Source organism: Balaenoptera physalus (assembly GCF_965194825.1).
Source record: "Balaenoptera physalus genome assembly, chromosome: 13".
Lineage (NCBI taxonomy): Eukaryota > Metazoa > Chordata > Mammalia > Artiodactyla > Balaenopteridae > Balaenoptera > Balaenoptera physalus.
The window spans coordinates 69,604,436-69,621,571 of record NC_138892.1 but is presented as its reverse complement, the minus strand read 5'-3'; the positions used below and the strand labels follow the sequence as shown (position 1 = coordinate 69,621,571).

The following is a 17,136-nucleotide window of genomic DNA, read 5'->3' as shown; positions in this document are numbered from 1 at the left end:
CTTTGAACCCATCTTAAAGTCAAAGTTATTAGTAGCCAAGTAGACCGTTATCTTTTAATTTGTTTAAATTTGTATATGTGAGAGCAGAAATTTCCTGATCTCCTACTACCATCCACCGTCTTTTACCCTCGTTATATAGTTTTAATTATTCTTGCAATAGGTTCACTAAAATCAGGGACTTGAAGTGGGAAAATGTAACATTAAAATTTGCAGATATTATGGACTCACTCAAAAAGTACTTCGTAAAGAGAGATGGAAGGAAGGATAGTCAGGATTTATGCAGGCAGAGTCAGCAGGATTTGGAAGGGAAAGGCATTCTAGATGAAGGAAATGGCGTGAAAATGTGGAGTCAGTAAAGTCCTGAAGTGTTTACAGAGTGGCCAGAGCACCAATTGACTGAAGATGGAGGGCCCCTGCTGAGGAATATATCAGTTTGGACCATTTTGGCTACAAGTAACAATAACACTGCCAAGCCAGCTTAATCAAAGAGGGAAATGTATTACTGCCTTATAAGGATGCCCTGCATAATTAAAGTGGAGGAATGCAGTAGCATTTTAGGGACACATGAAAGCAGAGACTAAAGTGTAACAGGGGACCCAGCCTTAGCTCTTATTCTCCATCTCTCATCTTTTTTTCCTTTCACTTCTGCTTTCTTTTTCTCTCTTACTGTAAAGCAGCTTTTTCAGCTTTCCAGTTCACGTAGAAGAAGATGGCCATAGCCAACACCTCAGAGGGAGACTACTCTTGGCTGTCGGATCTAATTCTGGATTCTAGGGAAGGAATAGCAGGGACTGGATTGTCCTGTATCCATCTGTGAACTGACTGGGGGTGAAGCAGTCCCAGAGAAAAAGGGGGAGAGGTTGGGCCTCACAAACCAAATTAATACAAGGAGGAGTTGAAAATGGGGCCCCCAAAGTAGGTCTGTTAACTCCTTTTCTCTCTCCCCCAACACCTGGTCAGCCAGCCAGGCCTATCGATTCATCGTTTGTTATGTCTCTTGTAGCCATATCTTTCCTGCTCATTTCTCTGCCACCACTCCAGTCCTGGCTCTCCTCTATACCATTGTAAAATAATTTCCAGTGAAACCTTCTGCCTCCAAATGTCGCCTTGTCCCACATGCCCTACACAGCTCACCTTCCTAAGCTTCCAAGCTGAAATGCCATGTTGTATATGTCACTTTTCAACCAAAAATATTGTCAGTGACTCCCACTGTCGGAGAATGAAGTCCAGACTCTAGGAGCTCTCTCTCAGGGCTCTCCTCGGTCTGCCCTTGGCTGTGTTTTCTCCCATATCTTCTGTGCTCTGGCTCTACCCAGCCCTGAGGGCTGTTGCTTGGCCCCAACCACAGCATGCTTATTCCAGGATGTCTGTGAGCCTCTGTTTCCTCCTCAGGTTGTGTCTCTCTCCTGCTTTGCTCATTTAGACTTTACTATGGAAGACCATTCCAATGCCCTCAGTAAAGCCAGGGGATGAATTCCTCCTTGCAAGTCCTGCAGCACATTTTACCTGAACTGCAGATCAGCATTTCACCTTTTCCTGCTCTATAGAGCAGAAGCCATAGCTTATAATGATATATCCCTGGAGCCTCTCTAGCACAGAGCCTTACATGGGTGGCAATAGGCCCAGAGTAATAACTGCTTGATGAGGATAAAGAAGTGGCATTTCAGCACTGAGTCTCATGCAAACTCTGTCCCCCTCTGGGAGCATCATGTTGAAGTGCAAGGAACTAGTGCATGTGGTGAGAGAGTGAATTTAAGGAAACAGCCCCAGAAGCCATATATAGTCAAGCTTTTTAAAAATATCTAATACAAATGTCCTAACAAGTCCATAACCAACTAAACTCTGATCTAATCCACTTTATATTCACATATTTTAGACAAAAGAGCAATAGAAAAGTAGCAAAATTGGTGGAAATGGAGGCAGTAGTTTCACTGAAAGGTTTCCCTCTTTAGAATTAAGTGATTTAAAAGCAATAGACCCTAGGCTTTTCTAATGGTAGGAAAATTCAACTTATGATTGAAAGAGATTTTAATGTTTGGTTAAAAAAAAAGAAAAGAAACCATTAGAATATGATACTACTGCTGTAAAGATTTTATTTTAACAAAATTAGTAGGCCAATTCTGAATTCTTTTAGAGAAAGTGCAATTATTTATTTTTATGAATATTTTAAATAGAATTTTTGTACGTTTATTGTGAAAACTATTTGTTGTATCACATATTTCTGTAGTTTTAGGAAATTCACTAGAACTAAGGCATAAACAGATGCCAGTAAAGTATAACATGACTCATATAAATCACACATTACTACAGAACATAAGAAGTAAATTGTAAAGAACACTTCCCTCTGAGGAAATCTTATCTCAAATTCGTTTAATATTTATAATTATGTCATTTAACTTTTATATACTCCTTTAATTCCTTGCATAAGTATTTAATTTGCAGTTCTATCCCACCTACTCATCTTTTCTGCTAGATTGAAGAAAAGATATACCTAAGACATATAAGAATTAAAGATACAATATGTTATAGAGTAAGCAAAGAACAAAAATGTGTCTTAGGAGTTCACCAAAAAAAAAAAAAGAGAGAGAGAGAGAGCAGTGTAGACGTGTAGCCAGGGTAGTAAGGGAAAGCTTCAGAGAAGAGATTAGATTAGAAGGACAGGCAGCTAGAATTTGAAAAAGCAGAGCAATGAACAAGAAAAATTTTCTAGCTGGGAGTAGTATCATAATCATCAAGGTAAGAATCAATTTTGTTCCATTAAGTTCAGAAATTGTTCACAGATTCATTTCTAGTGTGCACTGAACACGGTGCTGGAGACGGGGGGCAGGGGGAAGGGAGATCAAAGATCAGTGACACACCGCACAGGAGTTTGTAGCTGCAGAGAGGAATTCACAGTTTAATAGAATAAATAGGACTAGAAAAGTAGAGGCATTTGAGAAAGACTATCTTTATTTAGATGAATGGTTCAGGTAGAAAGTAAAAATTCCTACCTCGCACTTTTAAATTCAACTAAACCACGCTGCCAGGATCTGTTTGCTGATATGAAGGCTTTAGAAGAAGGAAGTTTCTCTTCATAAGCTAAAGAACATTCTGGGCTTTTTACTAGACAAGAAGAGAGAGAGTGAGAGAGGGAAGAGAGAGGAGGAGATGGAGGAGGAGGAGGAGGAGAGATGAGAAGCCAGAAAGATGGATACAGGCAGGAACGAGTGCAGGAGCCAGTGTGTGTGGAAGGTGGCAGGATTAGGCAGTGGTGATGACCACGGAGGCTGATGAAGTTGTATCTATGGTCAAGTTTCTCATAAATGCTTTATGTAACTGAACTCTGGCAGATTGGTGTAAGGAGATTAAAAAACTCTTCAGTTTCACAACTGGACCAATGTAGCCTAGCCTAAAGATTGCATCTGCTGAACAAAGTGCCCAGGAGGTGGACACAGTTGTGAGCTAAATTGCTAGAGTTTATAGCTAACTATGGGAAGGTTTTGCACATATATGTGTATCCTTGAACCTTTCTTTTCTTTAACAGCCTCTCCCCTAGAAAGCTTCTCGCATCATCTTGTGTGTGTGTGTGTGTATCTTAGATTTATGTATATTATGTATATAAATAGATACATAATATAGATAAAATACACATCATATATGTAATAGCTTTATGTGCTTCAAGGTGATGAGAGAAATCTTTTAGAAGAGAGGCTTTTAAAGAGAAGAAAAAAGATTCAAGGATCATATTTTGGTGAATATATGTGTGAAAACACTGTTGATATATCTTTTCAATACCTCCCTTGTAATTTATCTATATACCTGCCTATTATCTTTGTACCTACATACCTACCTTTCCCCTGTAACATGTGAGCTCAAGGAGAGGAAATGTATTTTTTCATTCCCACAGCTAACTCATGTTAAGTACATTGCAGCTTTACCATAAATATTTTGCTGAATGAAAGAATAAAGGAATGAACATAACATTATTTCAGCAAGCCAAAGAACATGAGATTTTTCAAGAAGTAAAGTGTTTACCAACAGCAAGAGAATGAACCATCAATACTATTAGATTAGGTCATATCCACTGAAGTATGATCCCACAGTAATTAAATATCCAAATAAAAATTTGAATAAAATGCTCAGTTAAGTGTTAAAAAGGACTCTTTGGACTAGTTGGAAAGCATGTAGAGAGAAGTGATATTTCCTGAAAAGTCCTGAAAATATTTCAGTGCGTTAATTCTTAATGCACTGAAAAAATAATTATGAAAATTACATTCAACAAACATCTCACTGTGTAACATCTAAAAATCTAAATTTTTTTTTTTCTGTTTCGTGACTCATTCTTAGAAGCAGATTGACTAGTTTAAAAAAAAAATAGACATTATGCCTCTTGGTAGACTTTAAAACTCTGTTGACCTGACTTTAGTAGGACACTTCTTTTGAGGTCATAATTTTTGAAAGTGGAATCAGTTCCTTTAGAACGTAGGGCAGAGCAACAAGTGTGAAACTATTTTAATTAAAGAGCCATAGTGTTTTGACCAGTGGTCATATATTTTTAGGATAAGTTATTTCAACTGTTTTGCTTACAGGTTACTTAGAAAGGGTTGTTTAAATGTCTGTCCACCAGTTTTAACATGTTCTTCAGCTTTGGGCATACTTTATATAGCTTTCTTCAAAGTATTTAAAGTTCCTCTTCACATTTATTTTGCATCTTTATTTTTCTTATGCAAGGTCTACCCTCCTATTTGAAAATGCAGTAATGGTAATTTCTGTTATGGGTCCCACATGACGACATGGAATAAGAGTTAATCCTTTAAATAGTTCCTAGATTAACCATAAATGCCTGTTCTCTTCATGATATGTGTCTAAGAGGTTGAATCGCAACTTTATTTACTGTCACCATTTTGTGCTTCTGACATCATTGTTGGTCCAGTGGGTAGACAGACTGTTATATATTTATATATATACACATATAAATCAATATATTTATTAGTGGTCCCAGAAACTGGTCTCCACATAGCAGACAGACTTACCACGATAAGTCATGTTCATGCAGCCTGATGGAGGCCAGCCAAGTGGGCAGGAGATGCCAGAGAACAGACGTCGGCAGGTGACCCAAGGTATCAAGAACATTTGGCAGAAGGTAATAGGTGAGTTGGAAGCATTGGGGTTATCAGGCAAAACAAAATTTAGCATCCAATCATGGGTACTGGTGTGACAAATACACTCACTCAAAAATGAAACTAATAGTCTGCTTAACCTATGAAATAGATCACAATTTTGAAACAGGCAGTAAGTTCTATGAGGAATTGTGAGCAGGAAAGATCACGCAAGTCTTTATGGATAATGTGGGGAGAATGTAGCTTGAAGGCATTATAAGATTTGGTTAAGCGAGCGGAAAACAGAGACATTCAAATTTTAGCCCCATTTAAATTCTTCAAACCCTGAGGTATTTTTTTTAAAACAGAGCTAGAATGTGTTTAAAAAACTGGGAAGATATAAATTCTATACTATTGCACATGAGCGGTAATTTTTTCAAAGCCATGCTGAGGCAGCAAAATAGATCTCCCATAAATTAGTATTTTTGCAGTGGATGCATTGTTTGCAGGTGCTGTGGAATGATCAGTGCTTGCTCATCATCCTGAAAGAGTTTTCCAGCCCTGGCCTCCACCCCATCTTTGTGTGTGTGTATCACCGTTCTCCCTGGATGTCTTGTGTAGTGTTGCCACTTGTCATTGCATCAACAGTACATGACAAAAAAAGTGCAATGTTGAAGACTGACATGGTCGGTCATTTCATCCGGCCCTCAGCTTCACTGGGGCAGGTTTCAAACAGAGTATTATACTTCAGGTCAGAGCTTTATACGTTTGTTGGAGGAGGTAATGAAGAGGATGTGACCCCACCAGTTGACCCACAAGCAGGACCTGATACTCGAAGACTTCTCCCTGCTCCCCTGTGTTTGGTATACCTGCTGTCCACACTCTTCCCATAGTGGGAGCTGCTTTCAAGGGTGCAGCCTTGAGAGATCAAAATCTAGTGGAGACCATCTGACAGGTAGTTTCTAAGTCAAAGGTCCATTAACTCTGGATCTGAACATTCAAGAAATACTATGCAGCAAGTGGCTCAAAGTGCAGTCTAGTCTAGTTAGACTAGAGATTGGGTCTAATACTAGGAGACCATAGTGAGAACGTTTCATAGTGGAAATGAGGAACAAGCTATGAAGAAGGGCAGAGTGTGCAATGGAAACATAACTGGGCTAAAAAGAAAACAGGGATGGAGGGAGACAAGGAAGCAGGGAGGTAGAAAGAAATGTAAAAGGCTGGCATTCACTGAGCACTTACTATGACCTTGATGCCTAGACACACTATATCTTTTTTAATCTTCTCAAACCCCCCTACAGGATTCACATTGTTATTATCTATAATTTTACAAATGAAGATGGGAATTGCCCAAGGTACACAGATAGAGTCTGGCTTCAGCAGACTGGGGATTAAAAAACAGAACTGTATGACTCCAAAGCCCATACATTTTTCAGACCTTGTAGTATTGTGCATATCAAATTAAATAATATACACAAGTAATGTCCAAAGCAAAGCACTTGACATGTGGCAGGAAACTTGGTGAATGAAGGGAACACTCCTGCAATAGGCTAGAGCCAGGGCTCTATTTCTTTCCTTTTTTTAAAAAAAATTTTTATTGGAGTATAATTGCTTTACAATGTTGTGTTAGTTTTTACTGTACAGCAATGTGAATCAGCTATATGTATACAGATATTCCCTCTTTTTTTGGATTTCCTTCCCATTTAGGTCACCACAGAGCACTGAGTAGAGTTCCCTGTGCTATATAGTAGGTTCTCATTAGTCATCTATTTTATATATAGTATCAATAGTGTATATATAGTATCAATAGTGTATATATGTCAATCCCAATCTCCCAATTCATCCCACCCCCCCCCCTTTCCCCCTTGGTATCCATACGTTTTTCTCTACACCTGTGTCTCTTTTTCTGCTTTGTAAATAAGATCATCTATACCAATTTTTTCAGATTCCACATATATGCGTTAATATACGATATTTGCTTTTCTCTTTCTGTCTTACTTCACTCTGTCTGACAGTCTCTAGGTCCATCCATGTCTCTACAAATGACCCAATTTCATTCCTTTTTATGGCTGAGTAATATTCCATTGTATATATGTGCCACATCCTCTTTATCCATTCCTCTGTTGATGGACATTTAGGTTGCTTCCATGTCCTGGCTATTGTAAATAGAGCTGCAGTGAACATTGGGGTGCATGTGTCTTTTTGAATTATGGTTTTCTCTGGGTATATGCCCAATAGTGGGATTGCTGGGTCATATGGTAGTTCTATTTTTAGTTTTTTAAGGAATCTCCATACTGTTCTCCATAGTGGCTGTATCAATTTACATTCCCACCAACAGTGCAGGAGGGTTCCCTTTTCTCCACATCCTCTCCAGCATGTATCATTTGTAGATTTTGTGATGATGGCCATTCTGACCGGTGTGAGGTGATATCTCATTGTAGTTTTGATTTGCCTTTGTCTAATGATTAGTGATGTTAAGCATCTTTTCATGTGTTTGTTGGCAATCTGTGTATCTTCTTTGGAGATATGTCTGTTTAGGTCTTCAGCCCATTTTTTGATTGGGTTGTTTTTGTTGTTGTTGTTATTGAGCTGCATGAGCTGTTTGTTTATTTTTGAGATTAATCCTTTGTCAGTTGCTTCATTTGCAACTATTTTCTCTCATCCTGAGGTTTGTCTTTTCATCTTGCTTATGGTTTCCTTTGCTCTATTTCTTAGAGTGTGATCTTGGTTAAGTCACTTCATGTCTAGGAATCCATTTTCTCATCTCTGGCATGACAATTTTTTCCTGACCCATGTTATTTTTATGATAGCCTTAAAAAGGCCCTTGAAGTGAGATATTTTTGTGTATTGAAATTACATAATCTGGATAGAAGAAAATAATTTGGTTGGAAAAGAGTTTCAGAGTTATGCTTTGCATTACAATTAATCATTCAGACTTCTTTTGATCTTAGCTAAAGAAAACTATAATAATGTGATGGTATATAAAGAAGTTGGAGTCTCAGTGCATTGCAGCCATAATATGCTAAAAGAGATGTATGCTAAGGGGATGATTCAAACCCTTACCTGATCATAAAAATCACCAAAATTCTTACAAAAAATGTGAATTTTCTGGCTATAGGAAGATTGCCAGAAGTTTCTGGCTTTGTATGTGTGCAGTAGTGCTAGGGGATTAGGCATTACAGATGATTCTTGTGACCACGGTCACCTAGAAGCCAGTTAGAAATGCAGATTCTTGGGTCTTCTTCTTACAGCTAGTGGCATCAGAAGTACTAGAGGATTTGGCCTGTGAATATGCATTTTTATTTAGCCTAAATGTGATTTCTCTGAAGCTCACTGCTCTAAGGTAATGCCCTAGAAATAAGTGAATGTCTATAGTTACTACAATTCAGATGGCTATACATAAAAGAAACCCAAGAAAATTCCAAATTTCCAGATGGTGCTTGGAATTTATTGCAGTTGATGAATTGTTCAGAATTTTGCATTTCTCCTATAAAAATACATCATTCCTGTGGTGCATACTGTGAAAAGCTGAACAGTTAACATCAAATATGTACGTGGTGCATTTTTCTCTAATTTTTGATGAAAATATATTTTATAAATATCCCTTTGCTGAAAATGTATTTATGTCTGAGATGCTTACCATTTATTTAATCTTTGTTTGATTTCAATAGCTGCATACATTTATTTGGCAAGTTGAGTAAGATCTAAAGTATAGGAATAGCATGAAACCAAAGAGGTATATATTTCTCAGTTTTATAACAAAATTAATTTCTACAAAAAAGTATGTCTGGGAAAAAAAAGAAAATTAGTAAATTAGTTGTTTATAATTTTCATTCCTTCTAAAGTGAATAGGTACCAAGGAATATCCTTTGTTTTAATGAATAGATTGATAGGTATGGATGCAAAATTAGGAAACTCAAGGACATAGAGGCGGTTCCTGCTTATGCAGTAGGACAGTAGGAGCCAGAAGGTTGGAAGGAGTTGTTGTGGGGAAAGAAGGAGAGAATACATAGAGGTGGCAGCTGCTACAGCTAATAGAACTTGGGAGAGAGAGGATTCTCTGAAAAGTTTTGTTCTATCATATGCAATGTTATACCCAGATGCCCAAGAAAATTTCAGTTAAAATATATATTCTCCAATCCTTTTGGCATTATTTTCCCCCAGCCCCATCCTGCTTTTGCAATTCAAGATGGGTTTCTGGACAAGATTCAGGGGAAGGACAAAGTTGTAGAGGCCAAGGTGCGTTTTGATTACACATGAAATCAAAAATTAGTGGATGAAAATTAGTGGATCTTTACATGTAATGAGTAAGTGTAGAAATAAGATCTCAAGGGGGCATTTGCTTTATCTTACGACTGCCTCAATTATTAAACATTTGAAATTCTTCCGTTTTTTGGTTTCCATGGAACTACCTCTGTATTGGTTCAAAGCCAAACTATATGTCTCTTTCTTTTCAATACCATTTGTCAAATCCCCTTTCTCTTACTACCTTTAAACATCAGTATACTCTGAGGCCCTGTCCTAGACTCTTTATCTTTTCTTCCCAGCTATTTTTCCAAGGCAGTTTCATCCAGCACCATGACTTCAAGTCCTTATAGACTGATCTTTCTCTAATATTTCCCAAGTCCAGATGCCTCTGCTGAATTTCAGACCTGGATATCTAACTGCCCACTGGCTATATCTGCCTAGATGTTCCATGGGTTTCTCTGGTTTATCATGTTTAAAACCAACCAATCATGAATCCCTCAGACTGCTATCAACTCAGTCACTCAAATAAAAAAAAAATTGGGAAATATAAAAGATGTCTCTCTCTCTCACATATCTTCCAGCCAACAGTCAAGCTTATGTGTTCTTTTTGCTAAACATCTCTTGAATTTGTTTCTCCTTTAGACCCTTTAATAAACCTCTTCCTCAGTGCAGGGTACCATCAACTTTCACTTACATGAGTACAATAGTATTTTGCTTCTTTTAGGCTAACCCCATTTCTCCAAAATAATCTTTTTAACATAAAAATTTGATCCTCAAAATTCTTCAAATAGAAATTCATTTCCATGCTATACTGGGCCTTTTATCATCTAGTCCATGCCTTGCTGCTTACCTATTCCTGGCTGACACCTTCCCTTCCCTCCCTGATCCCCACCCTTTACATTTTATATTCCGTTAATTCTTAAATATCTATTGATTACCAAATTGGTAAAGTCTTTCCTCATGGTGCAGGCCTTTGCACATGCAATGCAAGAGCCTCTCCTCAATGCACATGCTTGGTTGCCCTCCGCCATCTTTCAACCCTCAGCTTAAATGCTATCTTCTCTGTGAAGCCTCATCTGCCTCTCTCAGATAAACTAAGTGCTTCTTTTCTTATATGTCCATGGAAATTTTTATAAATTTCAATTACAGTTATTCCCCTATTGCATTACATTTATTCATTTGTATGTATATAACTATTTCACTGAAAAGTTGTGAGAACTGTGTGGAATAGTTAGGTCAAACAGAGAATATTCAACAGATGTTGGTTAAACTTAGACCAGTTCCTTGACCAGTACCTGACAGGTTGCTGGGACTCAATAAACATGTTTTAAATGAAAATTTTTACAATATTTGCAAATAAAAGTAATTTTTTTTTTTAGGCTTTGGCATCAGTGTACTTGTATGAGCTACTTATAAGTTTTCTAGTGAGAATTGTATTTGTATTGATCAGAAATTGAAACATTTGTTTTTACAGGGCTTATTTAAGGTTTTGTTGATATTAGACAACTTATACATTAAATTTGGTGTAGGTTCTAGAAATATTTATCATCTAATTCAATTTTCTTTATATTTTGCAAGACACAACCATCATAGACCCAGAGTAGAGTCTTTGTTCTGACTATACTGTGTATTTCCCTGAGCCCAGTTTTTGCTCAGGTAGACTCTCCTAGTTGAAACTGGTGTCCTCCATGACTGCTATTAGCGTACCACTTACAGACAGGTACAAAAGAGCCTAAAAGAGTAAGAAATTTGGGGGCTATGATTGCTCCTCCCTGTAATATGAAACAGGCTAGAAAAGTCCTGATTGAAAAGTCATCAGAAAGAGATTCTGAGCATGACAGACCCGGTATATTTTTCCTAATCCCTGAAAGAAGGAAAAGAGGTAAGAATATTATGACTGAGCCTTGACTTACCCTGTCACTGTTGTTAGGAGAGACATGGTGACTCCCCCAGAAGGGCTTCCTTATGGATGGAGTGATGGAGGACTACAACTGACTTTCACATTAGGAGTAAAACCGTCTATTATTATGGGTGAGAAAACTACACCAAATGAATTAACACTTTAAAACTTTAAAAGCTCATAATCCTAAATTCAGTCATAGAGAGTCCATGATACTTTATTAATTTATAAAAATAGCAACCATCTATTTTCAACTCAGAACTATGTAATATTAATAATAACATCAGTCTGTTTTGTATCTTAATATAGAATCACTCAAGGGTTCAAACTTAGTGACAGATATACATTTAAATATATATTACTAAATTTTTATAATAAAATTATAAAAAGTTATGGTTTATTTTGATGAAGAGAGGAAAACATTTGTAGATTTTAACAATGTAAAGTGGGAGAAATTGAAAAAGGGATTCTAATAAAATGAGATGTTCTAACTGGAAAAATCTCTAGCTGTATGATCTGGAGGACAATGAACTATAAAAAGGACATAATTTGATTAGAATAAAATGAGTTGATGATGTTTATCAGACAAGCCTTGTCATGGAGAAGACACTAAACCTATCATCCTCAGCATGGTCCAGGTGTTAGTTCTTTCTGCATTTGTATGGTTAGCAGCCTAAGAACATTTTCTGTTTGACCTCTAGAGTTCTCTTGATAATACAATGTGTATTTTCTGAGATGGTCCCAATGAGATAAATACTTAAATGAATAATGGAACTTCTTTTTAAAATTATTAATTCTCAAAGATCTAGAGTGTTTAGCAGTCTCACTCTTTCTGTTCAAATTCATGAGACACTTCATCTCACCACTAAAATGGCTTTCTGACTTCCTCATCTCTCAGTAAGAATAAGTCTGATGTGTTTTTGAATGTTTTAGACAATTATTTCCATCTCTGAATGATTGTAACTTGCTTATGAAGTCAGAAAGGGTAGATCATCAACCACCAAGCTTGATGGAGGTGGGCCAGTGTAAATATTTTCAATACTTCTTTTGAGATCTGTTTTAAAGCTGTGCTATAGAGAATTTGTAAATCAAATTAATATACAACCATAGTCCCATGATGCACAGTAAGCTTCAGGGATATTTTAAAGCCAATCTGCCAGAAAGATTATGACAATATATACACCACCAACAGTGACTAAAAATACCTGGCATGGTAGGCAGAATAATGGCCTCCCACCACTACACACACACACACACATGCACACGCACACACACACAAAGATATTCACATCCTAATCCCTGGAACCTCCAAATATGTTAAAGTATACGGAAAAGGGAAGTTAAGTTTGCACTGGAATTAAGGTTTCCAGTCAGCTGACCTTAAAATAGGGAGATTTTCCTAGAACACCCAGGAGGGCCCAATGTAATTATAAAGGTCTTTAAAAGAGGAAAAGGGAGGCAGAACCAGAGAGATGGTAGCATGAAAAAGGCTTGGCCCAACACTGCTGGCTTTGCAGATAAAGGAAGAGGGCCAATTAGCCAAGCAAGGCAGGCAGCATCTAGAATCAGAAAAGGGCAAGGAAATGGATTTTTCCTAGAGCTTCCAGAACAAAGACAGCCCTTCCAACACCTTGATTTTAGCTCCATATGAACCATTTTGAAATTTTGACCTCCAAAACTATAAGATAACAAATTTGTGTTGTTTTAAGGCACCAAGTTTGTAGTAATTATTTATAGCAGTAATAGGAAACTAATATATCTTTCTCCACATCTTTGCTAATATTGGGTATTATTGATCTTTTAAACCTTTTGCTAGTCCAAAGGTCAAAAATATCTTACTGTGTTTCAATTTTTTCATTGTTAGTTAGAGTTTATTTCCTTCTGCTAGATATTTGATGGATATTGAAATTGCTTTATGAAGATCCAGCTCATGAGCTGATCCTATTTTATTATTTATCTATTTTTTTTAAACATCTTTATTGGAGTATAATTGCTTTACAATGGTGTGTTAGTTTCTGCTTTATAACAAAGTGAATCAGCTATACATATACATATATCCCCATATCTCCTTCCTCTTGCGTCTCCCTCCCACCCTCCCTATCCCACCCCTCTAGGTGGACACAAAGCACCAAGCTGATCTCCCTGTGCTATGTGGCTGCTTCCCACTAGCTATCTATTTTGCATTTGGTAGTGTATGTATGTCCATGCCATTCTTTCACCCAGCAATCCCACTACTGGGCATATACCTTGAGAAAACCATAATTCAAAAAGAGTCATGTACCACAGTGTTCATTGCAGCTCTATTTACAATAGCCAGGACATGGAAGCAACCTACGTGTTCATCAACAGATGAATGGATAAAGACGATGTGGCACATATATACAATGGAATATTACTCAGACATAAAAAGAAATGAAATTGAGTTATTTGTAGTGAGGTGGATGGACATAGAGACTGTCATACAGAGTGAAGTAAGTCAGAAAGAGAAAAACAAACACCATATGCTAACACATATATATGGAATCTAAAAACAAACAAACAAAAAGTTCTGAAGAACCTAGGGGCAGGGCAAGAATAAAGATGCAGATGTAGAGAATGGACTTGAGCACACATGGAGGGGGAAGGGTAAGCTGGGACAAAATGATCCTATTTTATTATTAAGGTTCTATGTTTTTTTCCTTACACGTTCACTTGACCATTAAGTTTCATTTTTGCTGTTGGTGTCTAACACATTAAGAAAAGTGTTTTCTAAGTTTTATCAGGAATTTATGGTGAATTTTTATAAAATAAAGCAGCTTTTCAATATCATGGGAGATTATCACAGATGTGTTTTCTTTTAGTATGTTTTACACTTTGAACTCTTAATATAATAAACTGTGAGAATAGATTTCTTACTTTGACCCATCCTTACATCACTAGAGTATATCCCACTTTGTGACAGTGCATTATTTATAATAAACCGCTGAATCAGTTTTGCAAATGTACTTCTAAGTGAGATGTGTGTCACCTTTTTTCCTGCTAATTTTTATCCTCTTTACTTTAGTCCTATAAATGAATTGAAAGCCTCTGACTTTTGCTGTGCTCTGGAACCATAAAGGAGCTATTTGTGTTACACTCTGTATTATTCCATGCCTGGCTGCACATCCTCTTTCTCTACCCCTTTTTTGTGTAAGGTCAGTAATCTCAAAGATGTTTAGAGAGAAAAGGAAAATACCCGTATTATCTCGAACTCCTATTTTGAGGTAGTACCTCCTTATCCCCATCTTTTAAAATTAGAGTTTTATTTTTTCACATCCTTCAGCCATTCCTGTCATTATGGAAGAAAAAGGAGGTGAGACACAAGAAAGGACCTCTGTGGAGAAGTGTTTTTGGCAACATAGCTTCTCGTTGCCTGTAATGTCATTAGATTTCTTTCCCTATGATGTTTTATTGTTATTACTATGACTGTCTTTATCACTATCATGATTATGCCTCATATGAAAGCCTGTTTGTAGTATACCAAATTATAAACATATTGTTAATTCATCTTTTATTATGTCAACTTGGACTGTACTAATAGAAGTATCCAGGGTAAAAGAGGTAATAGCCCCATGTTATTTTATCATGGTCAGAACATTTCAGCAGAATTGTGTTGAGTTTGGGGTACTATATTAAAAATGTATTAACTTCCTTTAAATTGAAGTATAGTTGATTTCCAATATTGTGTTAGTGGCAGAAAGGCTTTCAGCTTTTCACTGTTGAGTATGCTGGCTGTGGGTTTGTCATAAATGGCTTTTATTATGTTGGGATACGTTCTCTCTATACCCACTTTGGTGAGACTTTTTATCATGAATGGATGTTGAATTTTACCAAATGCTTTTTCTGCATCTATTGAGATGATGTGGGTTTTGTCTTTCCTTTTGTTAATGTGCTGTATCACATTGGTTGATTTGCATATGTGGAACCATCCTTGCGACCCTGGAATGAATCCCACTTGATCGTGGTGTATGATCCTTTTTATGTATTGTTGAATTCAGCTTGCTAATATTTTGTTGAGGATTTTTGCATTTATATTCACCAAAGATATTGGCTTGTAATTTTGCTTTTTTGTAGTGTGTTTGTTTGGTTTTTGTATCAGGGTGATGGTGGCTTCATAGAATGACTTTGGGAGTGTTCCCTCCTCTTCAGTCTTTTGGAGTACTTTGAGAAGGATAGGTATAAGTTCTTCTTTGTATGTTTGGTAGAGTTTCCCAGTGAAGCCATCTGGTTCTGGACTTTTGTATGCAAGGAGCTTTTTTTTTTTTTTTAATTACAGATTCTATTTCACTTCCAGTTATCAGTATGTTCAAATTATCTGTTTCTTCTTGACTCAGTCTTGGCAAGCTGTATGTTTCTAGAAACTTGTCCTTTTCTTCTAGGTTGTCCAATTTGTTGCCATATAGTTGTTCATAGTATTCTCTTATCATTTTTTATATTTCTCTGGTATTGATTGTTATTTCTCCTCTTTCATTTTTTAGTTTGTTTATTTGGGTCCTCTCTGTTTTCTTCTTGGTGAGCCTGGCTAGACATTTGTCAATTTGTTTTTCTTTTCAAAATATCAGCTCTTGGTTTTCTTGATCTTTTCTACTGTTTTTTGATCTCTATTTTATTTATTTCCTTTCTGATCTTTATTATAGCCTTCCTTCTGCTTGGGCTTTTTTGTTCCTCTTTTTCTAATTATTTTTGGTGGTAGGGTAGGTTGTTTATTTGAAATTTTTCTTGTTTCTTGAGGAAATCCTGTTATCACTATGAACTTCCCTCTAAAAACTGCTTTTTTTGCATCCCATAGATTTTGTATGGTTGTGTTTTCATTGTCATTTGTCTCAAGGTATTGTCTGATTTCCTCTTTGATTTCATCAATGACCCATTGGATTTTTAGTAGCATGTTGTTTAGTCTCCATGTAATCATTTTTTTTTCTTGTTTTTCTTTCTGCAGTTGATTTCTAGTTTCACACCATTGTGTTCAGAAAAGATGCTTGAAATAATTTCTACCCTCTTAAATTCGTTGAGGCTTGTTTTGTGCCCTAGTATGTGGTCAATGCTAGAGAATGTTCCATGCCCAGTTGAAAAAAATCTGCATTCTGGGGTTTTTTTGGATGTAGTGGCATATAGATATCAAGTCCCACTGTTCTATTGTGTCATTTAGGATCTCTGCTGCCTTATTGATTTTCTGTCTGGAAGATCTGTCCATTGATGTCAGTGGGGTGTTAAAGTCTCTTACTTATTATTGTATTCCTGTCAATTTTTCCTTTGAGTCTGTTAGTATTTGTTTTATATAGTTGGGTGCTCCTATATTGGGTACATATATGTGAACAAGTGTAATACTCTCTTCTTGTATCATTATATAGTGTCCTTCTTTGCCTTTGTGAACTTTATTTTAAAGTCTATTTTGTCTGATATGAGTATTGCTACCCCTGTTTTCTTAGTCATTTCCATTTGCATGAAAAACCTTTTTAATCACCTCACTTTCAATCTATGCATGTCTTTTGCTCTCAGGTGAGTCTCTTATAGGCAGCATATTGCAAGGTCTTGCTTTTTTAATCCAATCTGCCACTCTGTGTCTTTTTATTGAAACATTTTGTCCATTGACATTTAAAGTAATTATTGATAAGTATGTATTTCTTGTCATTTTTTTGCTTTATTTATTTATTTATTTTTGGCTGTGTTGGGTCTTCGTTTCTGTGTGAAGGCTTTCTCTAGTTGCGGCGAGCGGGGGCCACTCTTCATCGCGGTGCACGGGCCTCTCACTGTCGCGGCCTCTTTTGTTGCGGAGCACAGGCTCCAGACGCACAGGCTCAGTAATTGGGGCTCACGGGCCCAGTTGCTCCGCGGTATGTGGGATCTTCCCAGACCAGGGCTCGAGCCCATGTCCCCTGCATTAACAGGCAGACT

At 36.9% G+C, this 17,136-nt stretch overlaps 2 protein-coding genes across 17 annotated transcripts in view; one reads left to right on the top strand and one right to left on the bottom strand.

Annotated features, from left to right (window-relative positions):
- Positions 1–17,136, bottom strand: part of NELL2 (neural EGFL like 2) — a 601,925-nt gene that overhangs the window by 40,697 nt on the left and 544,092 nt on the right. The gene's annotated exons all lie outside the window — the stretch shown is intronic.
- TMEM117 (transmembrane protein 117) overlaps positions 1–17,136 on the top strand; it is a 522,112-nt gene that overhangs the window by 427,089 nt on the left and 77,887 nt on the right. For 5 of the 16 annotated variants that reach the window (XM_082422581.1, XM_082422573.1, XM_082422584.1 and 2 more), the window contains one exon: positions 9,243–9,317. The exons of 10 other annotated variants lie outside the window; for them this stretch is intronic. In XM_082422581.1, the coding sequence (XP_082278707.1) occupies positions 9,243–9,317 (75 nt within the window). Of the gene's footprint in view, positions 1–677; positions 6,872–9,242; positions 9,318–17,136 lie in introns of those variants that run through there. One more of the 16 variants, XM_082422578.1, reaches the window with a different exon arrangement.